Here is a 22357-nt window from a genome sequence, read left to right as displayed (position 1 = left end):
ATATTCTGTTGCTTGATCAGGAGCCTTTGGCGTCCAATTTTGGCATCTGAGGGTACCCTTCTGTGTGGGAATGATCAAAACAATTCCCACCTTGGTGCAACTCCAACAGTGCCCACTCGAGTGCCCGCTCTGTGTGGGCACTCACTTGGCTCTCGCCAAGCTGCTCTCGCGGGGCAGAAGTCGGCCTGAGGCCCTCACAGGGATTTTGCGGTTAATAAATGTTTCTTTGTGCTGTACTTAGTAGTGGATGTAATGGAAAAACAAACTCGGAAGTGGATTTGAGTGGATTTGGATGACTAAAATAACTTGCTACTCATGCATTATTTTCGTATTTACACAGTGGTGGAAAGTAACTAAGTACATTTACTCAAGAACTGTACTTAAGTACAATTTTGAGCTATTTGTCTTTTACTTTACTGGAGTATTTCCAATTTTCAATACCTTTACTTCTACTCCATTACATCTCAGAGGAAGAATTGTGCTTTTACTCCACTACAATTAAATGAAAACTTTAGTTACTAGTTACTTTGTAGATTTTTATTATTATTACAAAACATACACTAACCACTTCAGCCCTATATATAATTCAGCCATTTGAAAACAGCAGATCTGCAAGCTCACAATGTGTCGCATCGTGACACATTTTGAGCTTGTAGATCGGCTATTTTCAAAAGATTTTGTATACATTTTGAACTTGTGAAATAGGACATTCTGCACAATGAGTACTTTTACTTTTGAGGCAATATGTGAGCGGGTACAGTGCTTTAGGCCTCAAGGGGGCATTTGTAATTTTTCATTTTATTACAGATTGTTAAAGTACAGAATATAAGCTTTCATATGAAGTGTCATTCATTGAAACTGGAAAACAATTGAAGAAGATGTGACCATTTGAATCTTGTTATCTATAATAGTCCAAACTGAGATAATCCCTTCTAAAGAATTTCCACTTCTAGCACCTCTCAGCTCCAGGTAATGGGCGTGAACAATGGGTAATTTATTCAACCTAGCCACTCCTCTAATCACTCCCCTATTGACAACTTTCAGTCAGCTCTCCACTCTATAGAAATGTGGTGCAACACAATTAAAATGTTGCCCACTGCTACAACACATCATTTTCGGATTTTTACTAGTCGACTCATTTGACCAGTGGTGGAAAGTAACTAAGTACATTTACTCAAGTACTGTACTTAAGTACATTTTTTAGGTATTTTTACTTTACTGGAGTATTTTCAATACTTTAACTTCCACTCCACTACTCAGAGGAAAATATTGTACTTTTACTCCACTACAATAATTTGAAACTTTAGTAACTAGTTACTTTGCAGATATACATTATTACATTATAAAACATACATTAACCACTTTAGCCCTATTTTATACATAGGCTATTTGAAAATAACCGATCTACAAGCTCACAATGCGCATTGCGACGCGTTGTGAGCTTGTAGATCAGCTATTTTCAAACATTTTAGTACTTATACTTTAGGTACTTTAAGTATATTTTGATACCAATACTTTAGTACTTTTACTTTGATTGAATTCAAGTAACATTTTGAGCACTTTTACTTGTAACAGAGTATTTTTATATTGTGGTATTGCTACCACGAGTGCTTCTTCCACCACTAAATTTGAAAAAAAAAAAAACCCACTGGTAGTCGACTATAGTCGAGGTTTACCTATTAATAATAAAGACACGCACCAGCTAGGTTGCCGTGACAACGGATAAACAAAAGTAGCTCGCTACGGGCTACGGGTGTAGCATGGGCGTCCTGGATTAACTCCAACCTGGTGTTTGCACTCTCCATTTACAACCCGTACATCTACATTAACGTTCAGATTTCAAATATAAAGTGCTTACCTCATGTTACAATTCACTTCGGGTGGGTCTAAGTATCTTCCATATTGTTCAATAAAAAGCATTTTAATCCGATCGGCGGCCATTTTCTCTTAGAGTTATAACGTATCAGAGTACAATACACCCCCCAACCGATACGGCCGCGTAGTTGGAAAAAGAAAACGAGAAAATGGCCACCAATCGGATCAAAATGCTTTTTATTGAACAATACAGAAGATGCGGGTACTTATGAGGGCCCGTACATAATTATAACACCCGTGGCCATGAGATAAGCACTTTATATTTGAATTCTGAACGTTTATGTAGATGTATGAGTTGTAAATGGAGAAATGCAAACACCAGGTGTACGTTCAGCCATGACGCTTGACGACGGGCTAACAATGCTAAGCTACTGGCCTCGTTACTCCACCATTGTTTTGTCCACATCTTCAGTAAAATACTTCTATACAAACTAACGTCGAGCGGCCTGTTGTTTAGCTGGGGCCGCTCTCACCTAGCTGCTGTGTTCGCTACAATGTTATATTGTCTATACAGTTGTCTTTTCCCTTCTTCATAATATATTCACTTATGGGATAACATCGCCCCCTGGCGATGCACAGAGCACTACAAATGGACTCCCGTGACAATTCTATTGGAAAGGTTCATGTTACGCAAACCCGTATCCCGGAAGGGGTATAAAACCCCTCGTGTAGCTGGGATACGCCCTCTTACTTCACTCTGCACAGCGAATGCGCACGAGCCAAGACACATCTACGGAGAAACTTACTTGAAATCCAGCTGATCCCAAAGCGAGGGCACTTGTGCTCGTTCCACAGGTATTTCAAACAAAGTTTTCGTTACGCTCCCGCGATTTATTTACTTTCCTATCCTCTCTGTTTTCCTGCGTGGCTTCTAGCTAGCTTGGAAGCTATTAGCAAGCTAGGCTACGCTAATTAAGCTAAAGCTAGGCCTAGTTAGCCTTTTGTCTACGCCACTTGTCGGAGAGAAAAGAAAGAGAATGGAGTCTCTGAGGGAATGCGGCCTGGAGGGCTGTTGCCTCCGCGTCGCAGCGGATGACCCACACCGCGTCTGCATGTCCTGCTTGGGGGTGAACCACGCATACGTCGCCCACTACTACCCAGGTGACGAGGACGCCTGTAAGGCCTGCGCGTGCTTCACTATTTTCCACTTGGACCATCGGCTCCCGAGGGCCAGGAACCTCACGGCCTCCACAAGCAGCGGACACAGCGGCGCTCCCCTCGCCGCGGGGCCTAGGGCTCCGCTAGAAGATGGAAGCCTTGGGGCCCACCTTTGCACACCGCCCCGAGGAGCAGCGGTGCTACTAATGGCCGGCGCGAGGTCGCCTCCGGGGCTATGGCCTCGTCGCCGGTCTCCACCATTGCTGCTGTGGCCAGTGGAGTGCAGCTCCACTACAGCAGCGGCGCCTCTCCCTCCTCCTCCCCCCCCTCTCCTCCTGGGGCGACATACAGACGCCAGAGGACAGAGGACAGCGACTACTCCGACGGCGGAGAGTTCGACGGAGCAGACGACGGCATCGATGAAGGTGGGGAGGAGGAAGAAGAGGGGGAGATCACCTCCTACCAGGAGGTCCAGGAGATCACTATGACCAGCCCAGGGGGGGTCGATCCTCCTGCACCCACAGTGGGGGCCTCTGCCGAGGACACAGAGCCCCCCGAGCCCGTCTCGGCCATCTTCAGGCGGGCCATCGCCAGGTGCGGCCTTGAACAGCCGATGGAGACCCTGAAGGTGTCCGGTGGAGCCCCGGTTCCAGACTTCCAGGGACTGGCGCCCCTTCCTACCCGGCAGGTGGAGTCGAAGCTGCTCCCCGAGGCCGGCGGCATCAGGGAGGCGTTGCAGTTCTCTTGGGAGGAGAAGAAAGAGCCCACCAAGCTAGGCTTTGTGGTGGAGGTCATGTCCGCAGCGGACCTGGGGATCGTCACCTCCCCCCAATGGACCCGGTCCTGGCCAAGGGCATCGAAGAGGGCAGAAAAGGCTCCGGCGCGGTCCTCGGAGGTCAGGCCCGTCTTCGCAGACAACGCCAGGAGGGCCAACACCGCGGCCCTACAAGGCCTCGGGGCTGGCGGCCAAGGCTTTCAACGCCGTGTCCTTACTCCAGGGATCGGCCAACGTAAAGCTCATGGAGCTTGTGGCCAAACCTGCGGGGATCAAGAGCGCGGAGGAGCTCCATCGCGAGTGGGTCAGAGACGCGAAGGAGCTCTACCGCCTAATGCAGCTCTCCATCCTCTGTACCTGCAACAGAGTGATGTGGACGGGCCGGGCCATGTCTCTCTGCGCGGACTTGGAGAGAATGAAGTCCCCCCCCCCCCCCTCTTCCCCTAGGCCCCAACGCAAGGACACGGGGGCTAGCCGCAGAGGGCAGGGTAAATGACAGTCCCGACCCGGTCTCACCGGGCTTTCAGCTGGCCCCTCCACGACCACTAGGAAGGCGTGGAGTGGGACCCATTCCCCAGCTGCAGTTGGGAAAGAGGACTGGCGCTCACCTTGCCCCGATGGAGAGAGCCAAGGGCGGCTCCTCGGGTGCAAAAAGACTAAAAGAGACAAGGTTCAGTTGATATGTCGTCCTGTGGTCCCAATGTGTGTACATGTGCAGCCTATGTGTGGAATAAAAGTATTGCCAATTACACAACCGCTCATTATTTCACGTGTCAAAGAACGATGCGGATCGGTCCCCGAAGTCAGGGAGGACCCCCGTCATCATCACTCTTTAATTTATTTATTTTTTAATTGTTTTTATCCCGTGATTTTTGTAACCCATTTTTTCACCCGGTGCCAATTTCCTAAGTGATCCTGGGCGCTACACCCGCCCTACACCAGCACTACACCAGTCCCCCACAGTAGGGAGGCCAGGGCCGAGCTCATGCTTCCTTCAGGCATGAGAGCCAACTGACCTTCTTGTCACCTGACAGGGGGGAGTTTCCCTGGTTGGACGTAGCTCGTGGAAGGAACACGTTATTCCAACCAGTTCCCTTCCCCTCCATCAGGCGCCCCGACTGTCATGGGGGAGGCAGTATAGCGACCAGGATTACTACATGTTTTTGTGAGGGTATTAACTACCCTAGGAGACACGGGGAGAACATGCAAACTCCACACAGAGTAGGCCCTTTCGCCAACCCCACCTAGGGTATGGGCGCTGATGACGCGGAGGAGAAGACACGCCCCCAGCGCCCACAGCGTCCCCGGCGGGAATCGAACCCAGGACCTTCTAGCTGTGAGGCGACAGCGCTACCGACTGCGCCACCGTGCCCCTTATCATCACTCTTTAATGAGCCCACAGTGCTCGGTTTGCCCCCTGGAGGGCATTCCGAACACTGCTGGGACAAATCCTATGCATACAATGAACAAATTGAATCAAATGTAGGTAGTACAACCTTTTGCAATGAATCAAATGTCTCGAATGTATCGATTTCAGGGTTTAAAACAAGTGCCTCCTGTAAACGTAAAAACTCTACGCCATTTCTTTCCCCCGTCCAGCAGAGGGCGCCCAAGCGCCAATGTGGGTCGGGGGGAACTCAAAATGGCCACTCGAATCTCCCACAGTCCCTCCAAGATGGCGGGTGGGGAGGTTCGGCGTGTTTACAGCCGTTTGAGTACTGTGCCTCGTCCGCCTCTGCTGGTGGGCGGCAGAACGCCTCCTTCGGGGAGGGTCGCTCTGTCGTCACTCTCAGCGCGACGGACAGACCGGGACAAGATGGCGGCGACCGAGGCAGGGCGGAAGTTTACATGTCGGAGGGTTGAGTCACGTGACTTCCTCTTGTCTGGTAAACAGTCCGTTGCGGATGTTGACATCACAGAAGGCTCCCGTCCTGGGTCACTTGACTTTCCCATGTCTAACGAACGGACCAACGCTACCTCTGCTGTCCCTAGCGGACATCTCAACGGTACCATTAATCGGAGCGAAGGCGTCACCGGTTCCTATGGGAACGGGCGCACGCTCCGAGGGGATGGTGACGTCAGCAACCCCCTCCACCCCCACGAATCCACTCGCTCAGTGCCTACATCAATGGAAAGCTTGCAAACCGAATCCCTGGGTATTACGCACCGTTCATAAGGGCTACAGGTTGCAATTCTCCAGCAAACCTCCGATGACAGACAAAGTGTTGTTTTCTCGCGCGTCGGGCCGAGCGGCCGTGACGCTGAGGGAGGTTATTTTGTCTCTCCTGAGCAAGGGAGCAATCAGGGAACTATCTCCGGATCAGAACCGGTTGGGGTTCTATTCGGAGTATTTCCTGGTGAAAAAGAAAGGGGGGGGTGAGACCTATTCTGAATCTGAAGGGCCTCAACAGATTTTTTAAGGTCTTCAACTTCCGAATGATAACAACGGGGACGTTGTTACGCTCGATACGACAGGGAGATTGGTGGACGAGCATAGATCTCAAGGAAGCCTATTTTCACGTCCCAATCTACCCTCCGCACCGAAAGTTCCTGCGCTTTGGCTACGAAGGGAGAGTGTACGAGTACACGGTGCTCCCGTTTGGCATGTCACTGAGCCCCCGAGTGTTCGTGAAGTGCACCGATGCGGCCATAGCTCCACTGAGGCAGCAGGGTCTACGCCTGTCGACGTACATCGACGACTGGCTGCTGGCCGCGGGCTCGAAAGGGAAGAGGTGGCGCGGCACACGGAGGTGGCCATTGCATACTTGACATCACTGGGGTTCACAATCAATGCTCAGAAGAGTGTCCTGATTCCATCTCAGCAGGCCACCTTCATAGGGATCTCGCTGGACTCGACCACACTGATGGCGCGTCTGTCTCAGGACAGAATAGCCGGTTTTCTGGCATGCGTGAGGTCTCTTCACCTGGGGCGTCGAGTCACGTACAGAACATGCATGCAAGCGGCGGGTCTCATGGCATCGGCCATACACCTGGTTCGGTTGGGCAGACTCCACATGAGACCTTTTCAGAGGTGGATAAGAGCTCTAGGGATCCCGCACACCATGGGTTCTCGGAAGGTGGTGGTGTCACCACGGTGCGTGGAGGCACTCCGACCATGGTCACGAGCGGCCTTTCTGTCCGAGGGGGTCAGAATAGGCGCTGTAGTGTCACGGAAGGTTATTACCACGGACGCCAGCCTCTCAGGTTGGGGGGCTGTCTATGAGGGCTACTCGGCCAGGGGGACGTGGGATCCTGTCCTGCGGGAGGCCCACATCAATTACCTGGAGCTGCTGGCTGTCTTCCTCGCTCTCAAACACTTCGAGAGCCGCATCCTGGGGTGTCATGTTCTGTTCAGGACGGACAACACCACAACGATGTGTTATGTCAACAAACAAGGAGGCTTGGCTTCCCGTGTGTTGGACAAGCTAGCACGCGATCTGACGCTTTGGTGCGACTCGCGCTTAGTGTCGATACACTCCTCTCATGTACCGGGCCTCCTGAACTGCGGGGCGGACCTACTGTCATGGGGCAGGCTTCGTACGGGGAGTGGTCCCTCAACCCACAAGTAGTGGACCTGATTTGGGCCAGGTTAGGCCGGCCTCAGGTCGACTTGTTTGCATCCAGAGAGAACGCGAAGTGTTCTCGCTTTTTCTCGGTGAGGGACAGGGACCTCTCCTTGGGAGTGGACGCCTTGGCACACAAGTGGCCGAACTTACTACTGTATGCTTTCCCGCCTCTGGAGCTGATCCCCCCAACTCTGGAGAGGGTCAGGCTCCAGGGCCTGTCAGTGTTGCTGGTGGCCCCGGCGTGGGGCGTGTGGAGGTCGGAGATTACTCCCCTCCTTTCCGGCGAGCCGTGGCCCCTCCCTCTGTTCAGAGACCTGCTGAGACAGGGAGGGAACGAGGTGTTCCACGAGAACCCCCAGGAACTGGACCTGTGGGTCTGGCCCGTGAAAGGGCGAATCTGAGTTCGCAGGGGTTGCCTCCTGATGTGGTGGCTACCATACAGGGGGCTAGGGCCGTTTCCACGAGATTGGCGTATGACGTCAGGTGGAACTTGTTTGTGTCCTCGTGTTTGGAACAGTCACCGTCAGTGGTGGCTTTCCAGGCACCGGTGGACAGCATCCTTGTTTTCCTGCAAGACAGCTTGAATCAGGATCTGGCTTTCTCTACTGTTAAGGTGTACCTGGCAGCCATTTCCGCTTGTCACGAGGGGTTTGATGGCAAGACGGTGGGTCATCATTCGCTGGTGCGCCGTTTCATGAACGGTGCTAGGCGGGCCAGGCCGGTTAACAGGCCTCTGTTCCCGAAGTGGGACCTGGAGGTGGTGCTGGGTGCACTCTGCCGTCCTACTTTTGAGCCGTTGAGTCTGCAGATATGAGGATCGTGAGTCTCAAGACGGTCCTCCTGGTGGCCCTGTGTACAGCTAAGCGGGTCAGTGACATGCAGGCACTCTCGGTGAGTTCTGAATGCATGTGGTTCTCAGACGACGGCAAGAGGGTTTTGCTTAAACCCAACTTGGCGTTTGTGTCTAAGACTGGCATGGTGGCCCGGGCCCCGGTTGAGCTGGTAGCTTTCCATCCACTGCCGTTCGCGTCGGTGGAGGATAGACGGTTGCACTGTCTTTGTCCAGTAAGAGCGCTGAGGCTCTACTGCCAGAAGACGGCGGCCGGCCGTGGATCCTCACAGTTGTTCGTCTCTTTTGGCCGGACTGGTCAGAGGAAGGCGTGGCTAGGCCAACGGTCTTGGGTGTAGCGGCTGTTTCAAGCCAGGGGAGAGATGAGCAGGCCTAGGGGCATGCTTTTTCTTCCGGCTTGTTCTTCCTCTTAGGCCTCCCCTGGACCAGCTAGGCTTGGGTCCGCGGGGGAGGAGGCCCTGGTTCTCATTTCAGTATGGGATAGACTTGTGTCTGCCCATTAGTTGAATGAGGCAGACCGTGTGGTCTGTCAGGGCCTTTCCTTCTGGTACCTTCTCCGCATCCTGGCCCGGTGGGCCGGGGCGCCCACAAGGCCGGGGTCTCACCTGGGGGCGGGACCTGGGGCCAAGGGCGTACGGATGGGTAGGGTCGTGTGACTTAGCTCCCCAGGGGAGTTTATGTGTCCCATAAGTGAATATATTATGAAGAAGGGAAAAGACAACTAGAGGTTACGTATGTAACCCCAGTTTCTTTACCTTCGAAGTACTATATTCACCTAATACCCCTTCTGTGCGCATTTGGCGTGCAGAGGGAAGTTATTAAGAGGGCGTATCCCAGTTACACAAGGGGTTTTATACCCCTTCCGGAATACCGGTTTGCGTAACATGACCCTATCCAATAGAATTGTCGCGGGAGTCCATGTGTAGTGCTCTGTGCATCGCCAGGGGGAGATGTTATCCCATAAGTGAATATATTACTTCGAAGGTATAGAAACTGGGGTTACATACGTAACCTCGAGATTCTGTCCCTAACGCAATACTGGCTGCTTCCCACCGTGGTGAAGTTAGTTTCAGCCTCAGGTTGAATATTCACCCAGTGGATATTACTCCAGTAAAGTAAAAAATACCTCAAAATTGTACTTAGCCTAAGTACAGTACTTGAGTAAATGTACTTAGTTACTTTACACCACCACAGAGAGGAGCGATACTGATGGGCGGGGATTAGGCTTGTAACCGGAGAACAATGGGCCAATGACCAACCAAAACCACTCATGCTAATGTTGTCCCTGCAAGTTAATGGGCCACGGAAGGCCGAACCGCAACTCCAAGATGGATGTTTAAACTGTTACAACCTTACCCATTTACAGGGGATTCTTGTGAATGAAAACACATTACACTTATAGTGATTATCATCTTCATTAACAGTAGGAAGTGAATGAGTGAATGTCAAATGTTGCTGTGTATATGAGCTGTTCATCTACATAGCTGGATGTGTGATACTTGATTTTTTTAATGAATGAAACATAATTCACACTTACACTTGTCGGGGCGCAAAGGGTGCAGCCTGCACTCGCCACAATGTTCGATTCTGGGGGTGGAGGAGATACAAAGTAAATGTCTGCATATTCCATTCAATAATATAAACAATAATTGATTGTGATTTTTCAGGATGAAACATTAAATAATATTGTACAGAATCACCATATGTTTTCCTTACTCAACTAGAACACATTTACAATGAGTGACAGCAGTTCTCTCCATACCTCAGAGTCTCCAGTGGTAGAGCAGAGAGGAGATTTACTCCGTCTCCTGGGTGATTGTAGTTTAAATCCAACACTTTGAGATGAGAGTTGGATCTCAGAGCCGAGACCAGATAAGAACAGCCTTCCTTTGTGATCATACAGCGGGACAACCTGCACACACACACACACACACACACACACACACACACACACACACACACACACACACACACACACACACACACACACACACACACACACACACACACACACACGTAATAAGACGAGGTCAATACAATGTTGCCGCTTTTTCCTAACAAAAGGACCTTTGCTACGTGGAATTGAGGACTGATACTCAGTTTGTTTGATGGGGCTTGGTCCATATAAAAGTCAAGTGGCCAAGTTGTCTCAAGAATAAAGTTCTCTGCACTTCACTGTCTAATGGCTGTTGACCAAACTGAGTAAAGAATACAAAGTTTATCTCCAACCTTTTTGTGTTTCAACAACTTTTGGGTGCTACGTTTCACCTCCGACTTACACTAGCCCATGAAGTGAACTATTATATCCAATGCATTATGCATCTCCTTTGACTGTTTTACATACATTCCACTTTACAACACACAAGGCAGAGGTTTACGTATCAGTCACACCCACTCCATTTTGATTGGGTAAAGCACAGTTTAAATCCTGATCAAAGGCCTACCCCCAAGAAAGCTCCTATCCAAGTATTTTGTGAGATCTGCTGACAGATTAGATTATGCATGTGGGAGCAGATAAAATAGGTCAAATAAGTGAAGTAGTTGCTGAATGGCTGGGATCCCTTTTTGCCAGACCCAAGGGGTCGGGCTTACATGAAGCTTTGTACCTGTTTCGTCCATACATGGGCAGGGGCCATTTGTCCTTCGGCCCCAGCCAAAAAAAAGTTTGTGACGTCCCCTTTCGTCACGAACTATTCATGACATCATGAACTTCAGTAATAAAGTGTTTTGTAGGTGTGTTACATACTAGGACTTCAATCTGGGTCTGGCAGAACCAGGTGTCCTGGTCTTGTTACCTAATATGTGGCCACTTAAAGGAGGAGTTCACCCAAAAAATGACTTATTTTCTATCAATTGCATACCCCATGAAGCCTTGAATCCATGGATTTATTTGTTTTTTTGTCGCATTCCTAAGCTAATAATTTGATTCCTGTCTCCTACCGGCTAATGTATCCGCTAGGAGACACAAAGTAGATTATTTGTGTCTCCTACCGGAAATACACCCGGGCATCAAATTATTGGCTTAGGAATGCGACAAAAAACAAAATAAATCCATGGATTCAAGGCTTCATGGGGTGTGCAATTGATAGATTTTTTTTTTTGGGTGAACTCCTCCTTTAAGCTGCTACTGCTAGGCTGATTAACTGTGGGGTTAAGATCATCATGGCAGCCATCAAATAAAATAATGAAATGCCTGGACTAAAGAAGAACCTCATGAGGAGGAGTGCATTTAAAGGAGGAGTTCACCCAAAAAATTACTTATTTTCTATCAATTACACACCCCATGAAGCCTTGATTTCATGGATTTATTTTTGTTTTTGTGGCATTCCTAAGACAATAATTTGATGACCGTGTGTATTTCCGGTAGGAGACACAAATAATCTACTTTGTGTCTCCTACCGGATACATTAGCCGGTAGGAGACAGGAATCAAATTATTAGCTTAGGAATGCGACAAAAACAAAAAAGAATCCATGGATTCAAGGCTTCATAGGGTGTGCAATTGATAGAAAATAAGTCATTTTTTGGGTGAACTCCTCCTTTAAATATGAGATAGAAAGAGGGGAAGCAGCTGCTCATTCAGGAATTTTCTTTTTCAACCTACACTTTAACTGATAAGCAGATTAATATTTTGCTTTAATTTTTTTGGGGTAATTAATCAAAACTCTTTACTTTGGTTTTGTTTTGGATTAACACCTTTATCTTAATTTGATTTCATCTTGAGTTTTCTGAGTTAAATGGATTTGCAAGCTCATAGTGTGGCACAAAGTGACGCACTATGAGCTTGTACTGTATATCTGCAATTTTTGAATAGCCAAAGTATATAATGACACAGATGCTTTCCTGGTTTTAATGAGTGGTGGTTCTACAGGTTTAAAGGAGTGGTTCACCCCAAAATGACTTATTTTCTATCAATTACACACCCCATGAAGCCTTGAATTCATGGATTATTTTCTATAGTTTTAGTCGCATTCCTGAGCCAATAATTTGATGACCAGTGTATTTCTGGTAGGAGACACAAAGAGTCTACTTTGAGTCTCCTACCGGATACATTAGCATCTTTCCGCCGGTAATCAAATTATTGGCTTAGGAATGTGACAAAAACAAAACAAAACAAATCCATGAATTTAATGCTTCATGGGGTGTGCTATTCATAGAAAATAAGTAATTTTTTTGGGTGAACTACTCCTTTAAAGAGTTCTACAGGTTTTAAGGGATTAACTTTTTCTCCTCAAACTCTGATTTTCTCCTCAAACTCTACACAGAGAAAATGAAGTATAGTAAATCAACAAAAAATGACTCTTTAATACAGATCTATTGAAGGCCAAATCCAATGAATAAAGGGTGCAACGTAGTGAACATTTTATATTTTCTACTTTAGCTGCATATTATTTCATTTGCATTGTTGCTTATATATATGCACGTGCACCAGCTGAAATTGGTTGAAAAGGTTAAGGAATACTGACCTGACGGTCTCCAGTTTACAGTCTGGACTCCCCAGTCCACCAGAGAGCTCTTTGACTCCCAAATCCTGTAGATCGTTGTTGCTGAGGTCCAATTCCCTCAGGATGGAGGACTTGGAACTGATAGCAGATGATAACGCCTCACAGCATTTCTCTGATAGGTTACAGCCACTCAGCCTGATGAGGAAAAAAGTTATAAAATCATATATTTAATATATATGCACGTGCACCAGCTGAAATTGGTTGAAAAGGTTAAGGAATACTGACCTGACGGTCTCCAGTTTACAGTCTGGACTCCCCAGTCCACCAGAGAGCTCTTTGACTCCCAAATCCTGTAGATCGTTGTTGCTGAGGTCCAATTCCCTCAGGATGGAGGACTTGGAACTGATAGCAGATGATAACGCCTCACAGCATTTCTCTGATAGGTTACAGCCACTCAGCCTGATGAGGAAAAAAGTTATAAAATCATATATTTAATATATATGCACGTGCACCAGCTGAAATTGGTTGAAAAGGTTAAGGAATACTGACCTGACGGTCTCCAGTTTACAGTCTGGACTCCCCAGTCCACCAGAGAGCTCTTTGACTCCCAAATCCTGTAGATCGTTGTTGCTGAGGTCCAATTCCCTCAGGATGGAGGACTTGGAACTGATAGCAGATGATAACGCCTCACAGCATTTCTCTGATAGGTTACAGCCACTCAGGCTGAAGAGAACAAAGTTATAAAATCATATATTTAATATCATGTAATATAAAGATAGACACACACACACACACACGCACACGCACACGCACACGCACACGCACACACACACACACACACACACGCACACACACACACACACACACACACACACGCGCACACACACACACACATTGTGGCATTTTGTGGCATTTTGTCTTTAATTTGGAGAAACCACTCATAATAATAGTTGTGTTGAGCTATTTACACAGTTCTTCTACAAACTCTTCATACTGCTACACTATTGACCACAGATAATGTGATGATTAACTTTATACTGCTACACTATTGACCAATGATAATGTGATGATTAACTTTATACTGCTACACCAGGGGTTTTAAACCGGTGGTCCGCGGACATTGCAGGTGGTCCCTGGCCATGCATTCAGAATAAAAATAAATACAAAAATAAAACTTGTTTTGTTGTTGCTTTTAATACGTTTCAGGAGTTCTCACTGTATGGTTTGTGTGATATGAAATGTGATCTTTCCATAATCACAGTAATCCTTAATCATATTCCATCACATTCAAGGGCTTTTGCTGAGAAAAGAGACAGACCCCAGTCACTTTCAAATTAGAGCACTGCAGAGGGCAGGTGTGTGTGTCTGTGTCCAGCTGACACTTGTTGAAGCTCGTTAATGTTATAGGCATAAAAGCAATTATGCTTCTGCACTGTCAAATAGGCCAACATCTAATCTAAGATTAGTGGGACTCACCATTGAGTCACAGGACTCACTTCATTGAAAACCAACAAAATCACTGTATTTTTGTTTTATATTATGTTGATATTATAGCTATTTGATTTGATTAGATATGTGTTGTTCCTGACAATTAGTTGACTTTTGGTGAAAAAGCCTGCATATATCGGTATCGGTTGATATCGGTATCGGAAATTAGGAGTTGGACAATATCGGAATATCGGATATCGATATCGGGGAAAAAGTGGGGTGGGTCTATGATGGACCCACCACGCACTATAGTGGTGGTCCCCAGGTTGCTCTTAGTCAGGATGGTGGTCCCTGGGTCAAAATCAGTTGAAAACCCCTGTGCTACACTATTGACCAATGATAATGTGATGATTAACTTTATACTGCTACACTATTGACCAATGATAGTGTGATGATTAACTTTATACAGCTACACTAATTGACCAATGATAATGTGATGATTAACTTTGCAACTTTTGGCAAGTCGATCGCTCTCCTAACAGCTCACTCGGTGGTGACTCTCATGGCTCAAGTCCACTTAGACGGCGCACGTCTGTCGTTTTAACTGCTTTTTTGTGGAGACGTCTTGGGTTTGAAAACATACCAGATGTGCTAGAGTGGCTGTTTTCACTATGTTTGAAAATGTGGGTACTTTTTCTCCAATTTTTTCTTGGAGAAACTATCTTCCACCAGCGCTACATGGTGCAAAGCCACATTGTGCCAAGCACAAGGCATATTTGGTATCTCCCACCCGACGCACACTTCTTGCGCCCGCGTTGTCTAAATACCAAATTATCTTAAAATGAGGTGTGGTCTGGCGGGATGACAGCACAATGTTATTTTCCCCGCAGACTTTGTGCTTCAAGTTAAGACCAACTCACTGAGCTGGTCTTAATCTGGCACAGTGATAGCAGCGCAGGTGATTTTGTTATTTAGGGAGTGGGCCGCATTGTTTGGATCAGGGTTCACAATGTGCACAAATTGATTGCTTTCAAAATCCATTCGATCTGAACATAAGAATCACCCCCGCCCCTCTCCAAACACCAACAGCACAGACACACTGAAAAAGTAAATGAATTAGTCTAAGCTCCATGTCTACTTACTTCAGAATCAAAACAGTCATGTGTTGAACAGGTTTAGGAACACTTACTTGAGTGTCTCCAGCGTACAGTGTGGGCTCCGAAGTCCTTCAGAGAGCCTTCTTACTCCTGTATCGTGCAGATCATTGTTACTGAGATCCAGTTCTATTAAACTGGAGCTGGAGGTGAGAACTGATGATGATAACTTCTCACAGCATGTCTCTGAGAGGTTACAGCCACTCAGCCTGAAGAAACAATAGTGAGAATATACATTAAATGAATGTATTTTCTTTCCATAAACATTAGATGACAATATATTAAATGTATCAGTAAGTTCACATACAGAGCTCTACTGGAGGCTTTGACCACTGGCAGTAGCCACAGAAGAGCCTCCTCTGAAGCAGAGTATTTCTTCAGGTCAAACACATCCAGCTCATTTTCTGATGACAGCAACATGAAGACCAGAGCTGACCACTGAGCAGGAGAGAGCTTGTCTGTGGAGAGACTTCCTGATCTCAGATACTGTTGGATCTCCTCTTCTAGAGAATGATCATTTAGCTCATTCAGACAGTGGAACAGATTGATGCTTTTCTCTGGGGAGGGATTCTCCCTGATCTTCTCCTTGATGTACTTGACTGTTTTCTGATTTGAATGTGACTTATGTCCTGTCTTGTTCAACAGTCTTTGTAAGAGATTCTGATTGTTCTCCAAAGAAAGTCCCAGCAGGAAACGGAGGAACAAGTCCAGATTTCCATTTGGACTCTTTAAGGCCTCATCTACAGCACTTTGGTAGAGGTGACGAATCTTGGATTTGGAAATCCTTCCAAATAACTTGGACCACGTGGTTGCGGTTGACAGTAGGTTGTCACCAGTGTTGATGAAAGTGATGAAGACGTGGAGGGCAGCCAGAAACTCCTGAATACTCAGATGGACAAAGCAGAACACCTTGTCCTTGTACGTTCCACGCACCTCTCCAAATAACTGTGTGAACACTTCTGAGTACACTGCGGCGTCTTTGATATCAATGCCAGACGCTATCAGGTCTTCTTCATAGAAGATCAGCTGGCCTTTCTTCAGCTGTTCAAAAGCCAGTTTCCCCAGAGACAGAATGGCATCATCTGGGTCTTGATACTTGGCATTCTTCTGTTTGGACTGAACCAGCATGAAGTGGATGTACATGGCAGTCTGGGTCTTTGGTAGTTCTCCTTTCTCCTCTTTGCTCAAAATTTCTTCCAGAACTTTAGCAGTGATCCAACAGAAGACTGGGATGTGGCACATGATGTGGAGGCTTCGCGAAGTCTGGATGTGTGAGTAGATTTTATCGGCCTGTTGCTCATCACTGAATCTCTTGAAGAAGTACTCCTTCTTCTGTGGGTCATTGAACCCTCTCACCTCTGTAAACCTGTTAACATACTTAGAAGGGATCTGGTCGGCTGCTGCAGGTCGTGTGGTTATCCAGATTTTAACTTTTGGAAGCAGATTTCCTTTGATGAGGTTTGGCAGCAGCACGTCCACTGTGGTTTTCTTTTCGGGATCAGTCCATTTCACAGTGTTCTGGAAGTCTAGAGGAGGCCGACATTCATCTAACCCATCAAAGATGAACACAACGTTGGGCTCGTCAAAGATGCAGATTCCTACATTCTTTGTTTCACTAAAAAAGAGATGAAGAAGTTCCTCCAAGCTGTACTCATTCTTCCTCTCCAAATTCAGCTCTCGGAAAGTGAATGGAAACACAAAGTGGATATCCTGGTTGGTTTTATCTTTTGCCCAGTCCAGAGCGTACTTCTCAGTTAGAACTGTTTTACCAATGCCAGCCACTCCCTTCGTCATCACTGTTCTCACTGGTTCAACGTCTCCAGGTAATGCTTTAAAGATGTTTTCAAATGTGATTGATATTTCTGGACTGGCTGGTTTCCCGGAAGCTGTTTCAAGCCGTCTGACCTCATGTTCTTTATTGACCTCTCCACTGCCTCCCTTTGTGATGTAGACCTCTGTGTAGATCTGATTCAGAAATGTTTTTTGTCCTTCGTTTGTGATCCACTCAGACAAACACAAAAGCTTCTTTGTCAGATTAGACTTCAGTTGTTGTTTGCACAGAGTTTCTGAAAGACCAAAGAACAGACATCATTGAGAAATATGGTCCTCAAATGGGAGGTCTTATTAACAGATCTGCAAAAGTTAAATTGTGTTGTTTGTTGTATTTATAGTTTTATTTTATTTCATTTACTTGTGGGAACGTCATATACTGTATGTTGTACCCACAATGTAATAATGTTTGGGAACAAAATCTGTATTTTGAGGCCACAACTTAATGAAGGTGTGCACATGAGTTATAAGATACAATATTATTTCAGTGTGCATAACCTTGTGGATTAAGTGTTGTTTGTGTTCATGTCGTTGTACAGATCGTATTATGGTTCTTGTTTGTTTGCTTGTGTTTGTGTGGACTGGTGTGTTATTGTGTAAGCCTTAAGGGTGTCATGGCACAGAGACCAGTCAGATATGCTATGCACAGCATATAATAGCTACAATATAGTGTTCAAATCAAACCCAAATGGTTAATTTATTCCAAATATAGGCTATAGCCTGGATGTGGTGGTGATAGCTCAACTATTCATATCAATCCCATCAACCACCACAGCTGTAGGGGAAAGACTTAGTATTTTGAGCATGTCATTATAGGGGATTATTGTAATGAATTATGTTTTTATTTTTAAAAAGCCAATAAAACTACTTGCAAAAATAGATCACAAGATATTGTCATACGACTAGTTCGACTGGCTGTTATGCTGTTTACGTTTTTATGGTCTGCTTGAAAAGTGGCACCTAGTAGAGGTACGGCATGTTGTTAAAAACTGGCCAGGTATAGTGTTTAAGTGGTTTATATTGTATGTCAGGTAGAAGCAACTCATTATAGACGATGCACTTATTAAGGTTACTGTGTGTGTTGGTCTTGTTTTGTTTAAATTAAAGTCATACCTCTTTTAAAGGAAAAAAACATAACGTAAAGAAGAAGAAGAAGAAGAAGAAGAAGAAGAAGAAGAAGAAGAAGAAGAAGAAGGATCATTTAGCGGTACAAGTTATCTTACCAGGCTTCTCAGCTGACAGCTGTGGTTGGTGTTGTTTAATAGCATAGTAAAATGCTGCTCTGGCGGCTGTTCCACCAGGTTCTAGCACCTTTGTAAACACTAGTCTCATTTGGTTCTGTCTCGTCTTCTCAGCTTGAATCTCGGCATAGAGCTCAGGATGGACCATGGCCCCTAGACTGTCTACTATAGCCATGACTGGAGTTACGTCTTGAATCAACCGTGCCCTGTTCTTCATCACAAACTGTGCAGCTTGCAAGAGGGGAAAAAAAGAGTGGTTGAGATAAATGCATCACAAAATCATATAGAATTAAATTATCATTATAACAATGTAAATATAAAGCTCTGTGCATCTATATCCTCTCATGAAAAGTAGTCTAACCACTGGTACATTTATAGTTTTGTAATAAGATATTGAGGATGTACACCCTGGTAAACAAAAGGTAAAACCAGCTACTTATTGGTTACCTCAAACACTGAACTGTAATAAGGACAGAAATAACTCACCTTTTTCGGCATCAATTTTTTCTGAAGTCAAGCCGTCACCAGCATCCATTTTTTCTGAAGTCAAGCCGTCACCAGCATCCATTTTTTCTGAAGTCAAGCCGTCACCAGCATCCTGTTGTAACACCATCATGTTAGTTCAATCATAATATAGTCTAACAACACTAAACAACAATGGGCCTTATGCAACATTCTCTTATATGTTCTATTGAACAACACTAACAACAATGGGCCTTATGCAACATTCTCTTATATGTTCTATTGAACAACACTAAACAACAATGGGCCTTATGCAACATTCTTGTACATGTTCTATTGAACAACACTAACAACAATGGGCCTTATGCAACATTCTCTTATATGTTCTATTGAACAACACTAAACAACAATGGGCCTTACGCAACATTCTCAAACATGTTCTATTGAACAACACTAAACAATAATGGGCCTAGTGCTACATTCTCTTACATTTTCTCTTAATTGTCTGTTAAGAGAGAAACAAAACAAAAACATAAGAGGAGTCATCTCTGGATGCACCAAACCATTCTTAACACCCACATCGTTTATAAAGGTGTGCTGTCTGATGAATCCCACTTGATCTTAAATTAGATAACACCAATAGGTAACGCCCCCTACAAACTACAGAGTGTGTGTATAAATATATATATATATATATATATATTTACTGGAGTCACCATTTCAACTTTGACGAGGCAGTATTGTGTTGTTCTATTGTGTTTCTCGACAGCAGAGATATGTACCTTGGTCTGTGAATAAATAATGTAACACTATACATAGGGGTGGGACGATATGGGGATCTCACGATACGATATATATGGCAATATTAGGCCCTCGATAACAATATTATCACAATATTCGATATATTGCAAGAAATTTCACCATCGATATATTACGATAGTCCTTGTATTCAATAAACACATACATAGCTACAAACAGTTCAAAATCATCACAAATATATATATATATTTGCCGGCAGTATATTGATTATTTATCGCGAGAGGAAGTATTGCGATATATCGCATTATCGATATATCGTCCCACCCCTAAATATACAGTATGTACCTTGGTCTGCGAATAAATAATGTAACAATATACAGTATACCTTGGTCTGTAAATACATTATGTAACAATATACAGTATGCACCTACCTTGGTCTGTGGAGCTGCTGCTGATGATGAAGGCGACTGGTCGTCCATTGTGGGTTTTATTTATGACTGGACTGGAGGAACAGTTATAGGATGTAAAGATGAATTTCACCTATATATATATATATATATATATATATATATATATATATATATATATATATATATGTTAGAGGGAAATTGGAAAACCAGGGAAATTGAAAAAGGAGCGCTCGTTTCCCCCCCCCACACATGTGTGTCGTGGATAGTAACCCATGAAAAGATATATTTTCCCCCTATCGGTTTAAAACTCGGACGGCGCTGATTCGACTAGCAGACCATCCGCCGGTCGGCGCGGGCACTCGCTTCTGGGGGCGCTCAGGCGCGCCTCCTCGGCCTCAAGCTCTGCTGAGTCGGCGCGCCTCCGTCATGGACAATAACTATTATCACGTGTGTGTGTGAACGCTTGTTCAGCGTTCCCCTAGAGTAGCTTCCTGGTTGCTATGTGGGGGGGAACAGCAAAAGCCAGGTCCGCCTCGGATCAAAGCCCCTCCTAGCGCCTCGCGTAAAAAACCCTGTCTAGAAAAGCCCCGCCTCGCGCCTAAAACGAGCATACCTTTCCAATTTCCCAACGAATGCCAATTTCCCTGTGACATACATTTTAAATTATTTATATACATATATATATATATATATATATATATATAATAATAATAATAATACATTTTATTTGTATTGCACTTTACATTTGAAACAAACCTCAAAGTGCTACAGTACATAATAAAACAAGATAAAGAAACCATTTGCAAGAATCAAAAAGTATAAACAGGTTAAAACAAGTTTAAAAACACAGAGAGGCAGGGTTATTAAAACCGGCTTAAAAAGCTAACCAAATGCTTTGTTAAAATGGTAGGTTTTTAGTGCTCTCTTAAAAGTGTTCACAGGTTGAGGAGCTCTGAGATGGTCTGGGAGTGAGTTCCACAGCCGGGGGGCAGCTGCACAGAAAGCTCGATCTCCCATAGTGCGGAGGTTGGTGTGCCGTTCCTTCAGCTTGTTGGTATTTCCGGAGCGGAGGCTGCGGGTGGCGGTTTGTGGTTCAATCAATTCCTTGAGGTAGGGGGGGGCATTTCCGTAGATACACTGGTGTGTTAACAGGGTGATTTTGAATTCTGTCCGGGAGGAGATGGGAAGCCAGTGCAGTGATTTGAGAATGGGGGTGATGTGCTCGTATTTGCGCACTCTCGTCAGGATCCTAGCAGCGCTGTTCTGTACGTATTGGAGCTTTTGAAGGCTCTTGCTAGGGATCCCGACGAGAAGTGCATTACAGTAGTCCAACCTGGAGGAGACAAAGGCGTGGACCAACTTTTCGGCGTCAGGAAGAGTGAGGGTGGGGCGGAGTTTAGCTATATTTCTAAGGTGGAAGAAGGATGTTTTGCAGAGGTGTTTGATGTGGGTCTCATAGTTGAGGCAGGGGTCCATTTTGACGCCCAGGTTGGTGACAACTGATGAGAGGGGAAGGTCCTGGCCGGTGAAGGTGATGCTTGTTATGGGGGATGATTTAACTTGGTGTGGGGTGCCGATGAGAATGGCCTCGGTTTTGGAGCTGTTGAGTTGTAGAAAGTTTTGTTTCATCCACGCCTTTATCTCCTCCAGGCAGATGGTGATTGTGGATGAAGGTGATGGTGACGGGGATGGCAGTGGGACTGCAGAGCGGGGGGGACAGGGGGGGGTCCATTTTTATGTAGAGCTGTGTGTCATCAGCATAGCAATGGAATGATAGTCCATGCCTGCTGATGACACGGCCGAGGGGGAGCATATACAGGGTGAATAGGGTGGGGCCAAGCACGGATCCTTGGGGTACACCACAAGTGACGGGTTGGGTGGGGGAATGAGCACCTCCCATGGAGACACACTCAGTCCTTCCGGTCAGGTAGGACCGGAACCAGTCCAGGGAGGTGTCACAGAGTCCGATGGTGGAGTGGAGACGATTGAGGAGGATGGTGTGATCAACAGTGTCAAAAGCTGCAGTGAGGTCCAGAAGGATGAGGAGGGAGGGGGAGCCATTGTCAGAAGCAGTGAGGATGTCGTTGGTGACCCTGACCAGTGCTGTTTCAGTACTGTGAGCGGAGCGGAAACCAGACTGAAATTTTTCGGAGATGTTGTTGTTGTTGAGGTGGTGTTGCAGTTGGATGGCGACTATTTTTTCCAACACTTTGGAGAGGAATGGTAGGTTAGAGATGGGCCTGTAATTTGCGAGAACGTCCGGGTCTAAGGTGGGTTTTTTGAGGAGGGGAGTGATAATGGCCGTTTTTAGAGCTGATGGAACGTGACCGGACTGTAGGGAGTGGTTTATTGCTTTGGTGATCAGGGGGCTTATGGCTTGGATGTGTAATTTGACCAGGGCTGTGGGAAAGGGGTCCAGGGTGCATGTGGAAGGCTTCATCCGGCTGATGGTGTCCTCAACCTCT

General features: G+C 45.9%; 1 protein-coding gene across 1 annotated transcript in view; it reads right to left on the bottom strand.

Annotated features, from left to right (window-relative positions):
* LOC308080327 (uncharacterized protein) overlaps positions 1-22357 on the bottom strand; it is a 91377-nt gene that overhangs the window by 10370 nt on the left and 58650 nt on the right. Inside the window, exons 13-22 of the mRNA XM_080422140.1 lie at positions 19914-19984; positions 18748-18859; positions 18244-18492; positions 15498-17256; positions 15226-15399; positions 13158-13331; positions 12894-13067; positions 12630-12803; positions 9927-10076; positions 9702-9751 (exon numbers count right to left, since the gene is read on the bottom strand). Coding sequence (XP_080278266.1) covers positions 9702-9751; positions 9927-10076; positions 12630-12803; positions 12894-13067; positions 13158-13331; positions 15226-15399; positions 15498-17256; positions 18244-18492; positions 18748-18859; positions 19914-19961 — 3064 coding nt within the window. The 5' untranslated portion in view covers positions 19962-19984. The remainder of the gene's footprint in view (positions 1-9701; positions 9752-9926; positions 10077-12629; positions 12804-12893; positions 13068-13157; positions 13332-15225; positions 15400-15497; positions 17257-18243; positions 18493-18747; positions 18860-19913; positions 19985-22357) is intronic.

The sequence above is a fragment of the Gymnoscopelus braueri genome, assembly GCF_963280865.1.
Source record: "Gymnoscopelus braueri genome assembly, chromosome: 24".
NCBI lineage: Eukaryota > Metazoa > Chordata > Actinopteri > Myctophiformes > Myctophidae > Gymnoscopelus > Gymnoscopelus braueri.
The sequence above is the reverse complement of the archived record's forward strand: the minus strand, read 5'-3'. Positions and strand labels throughout refer to the sequence as shown.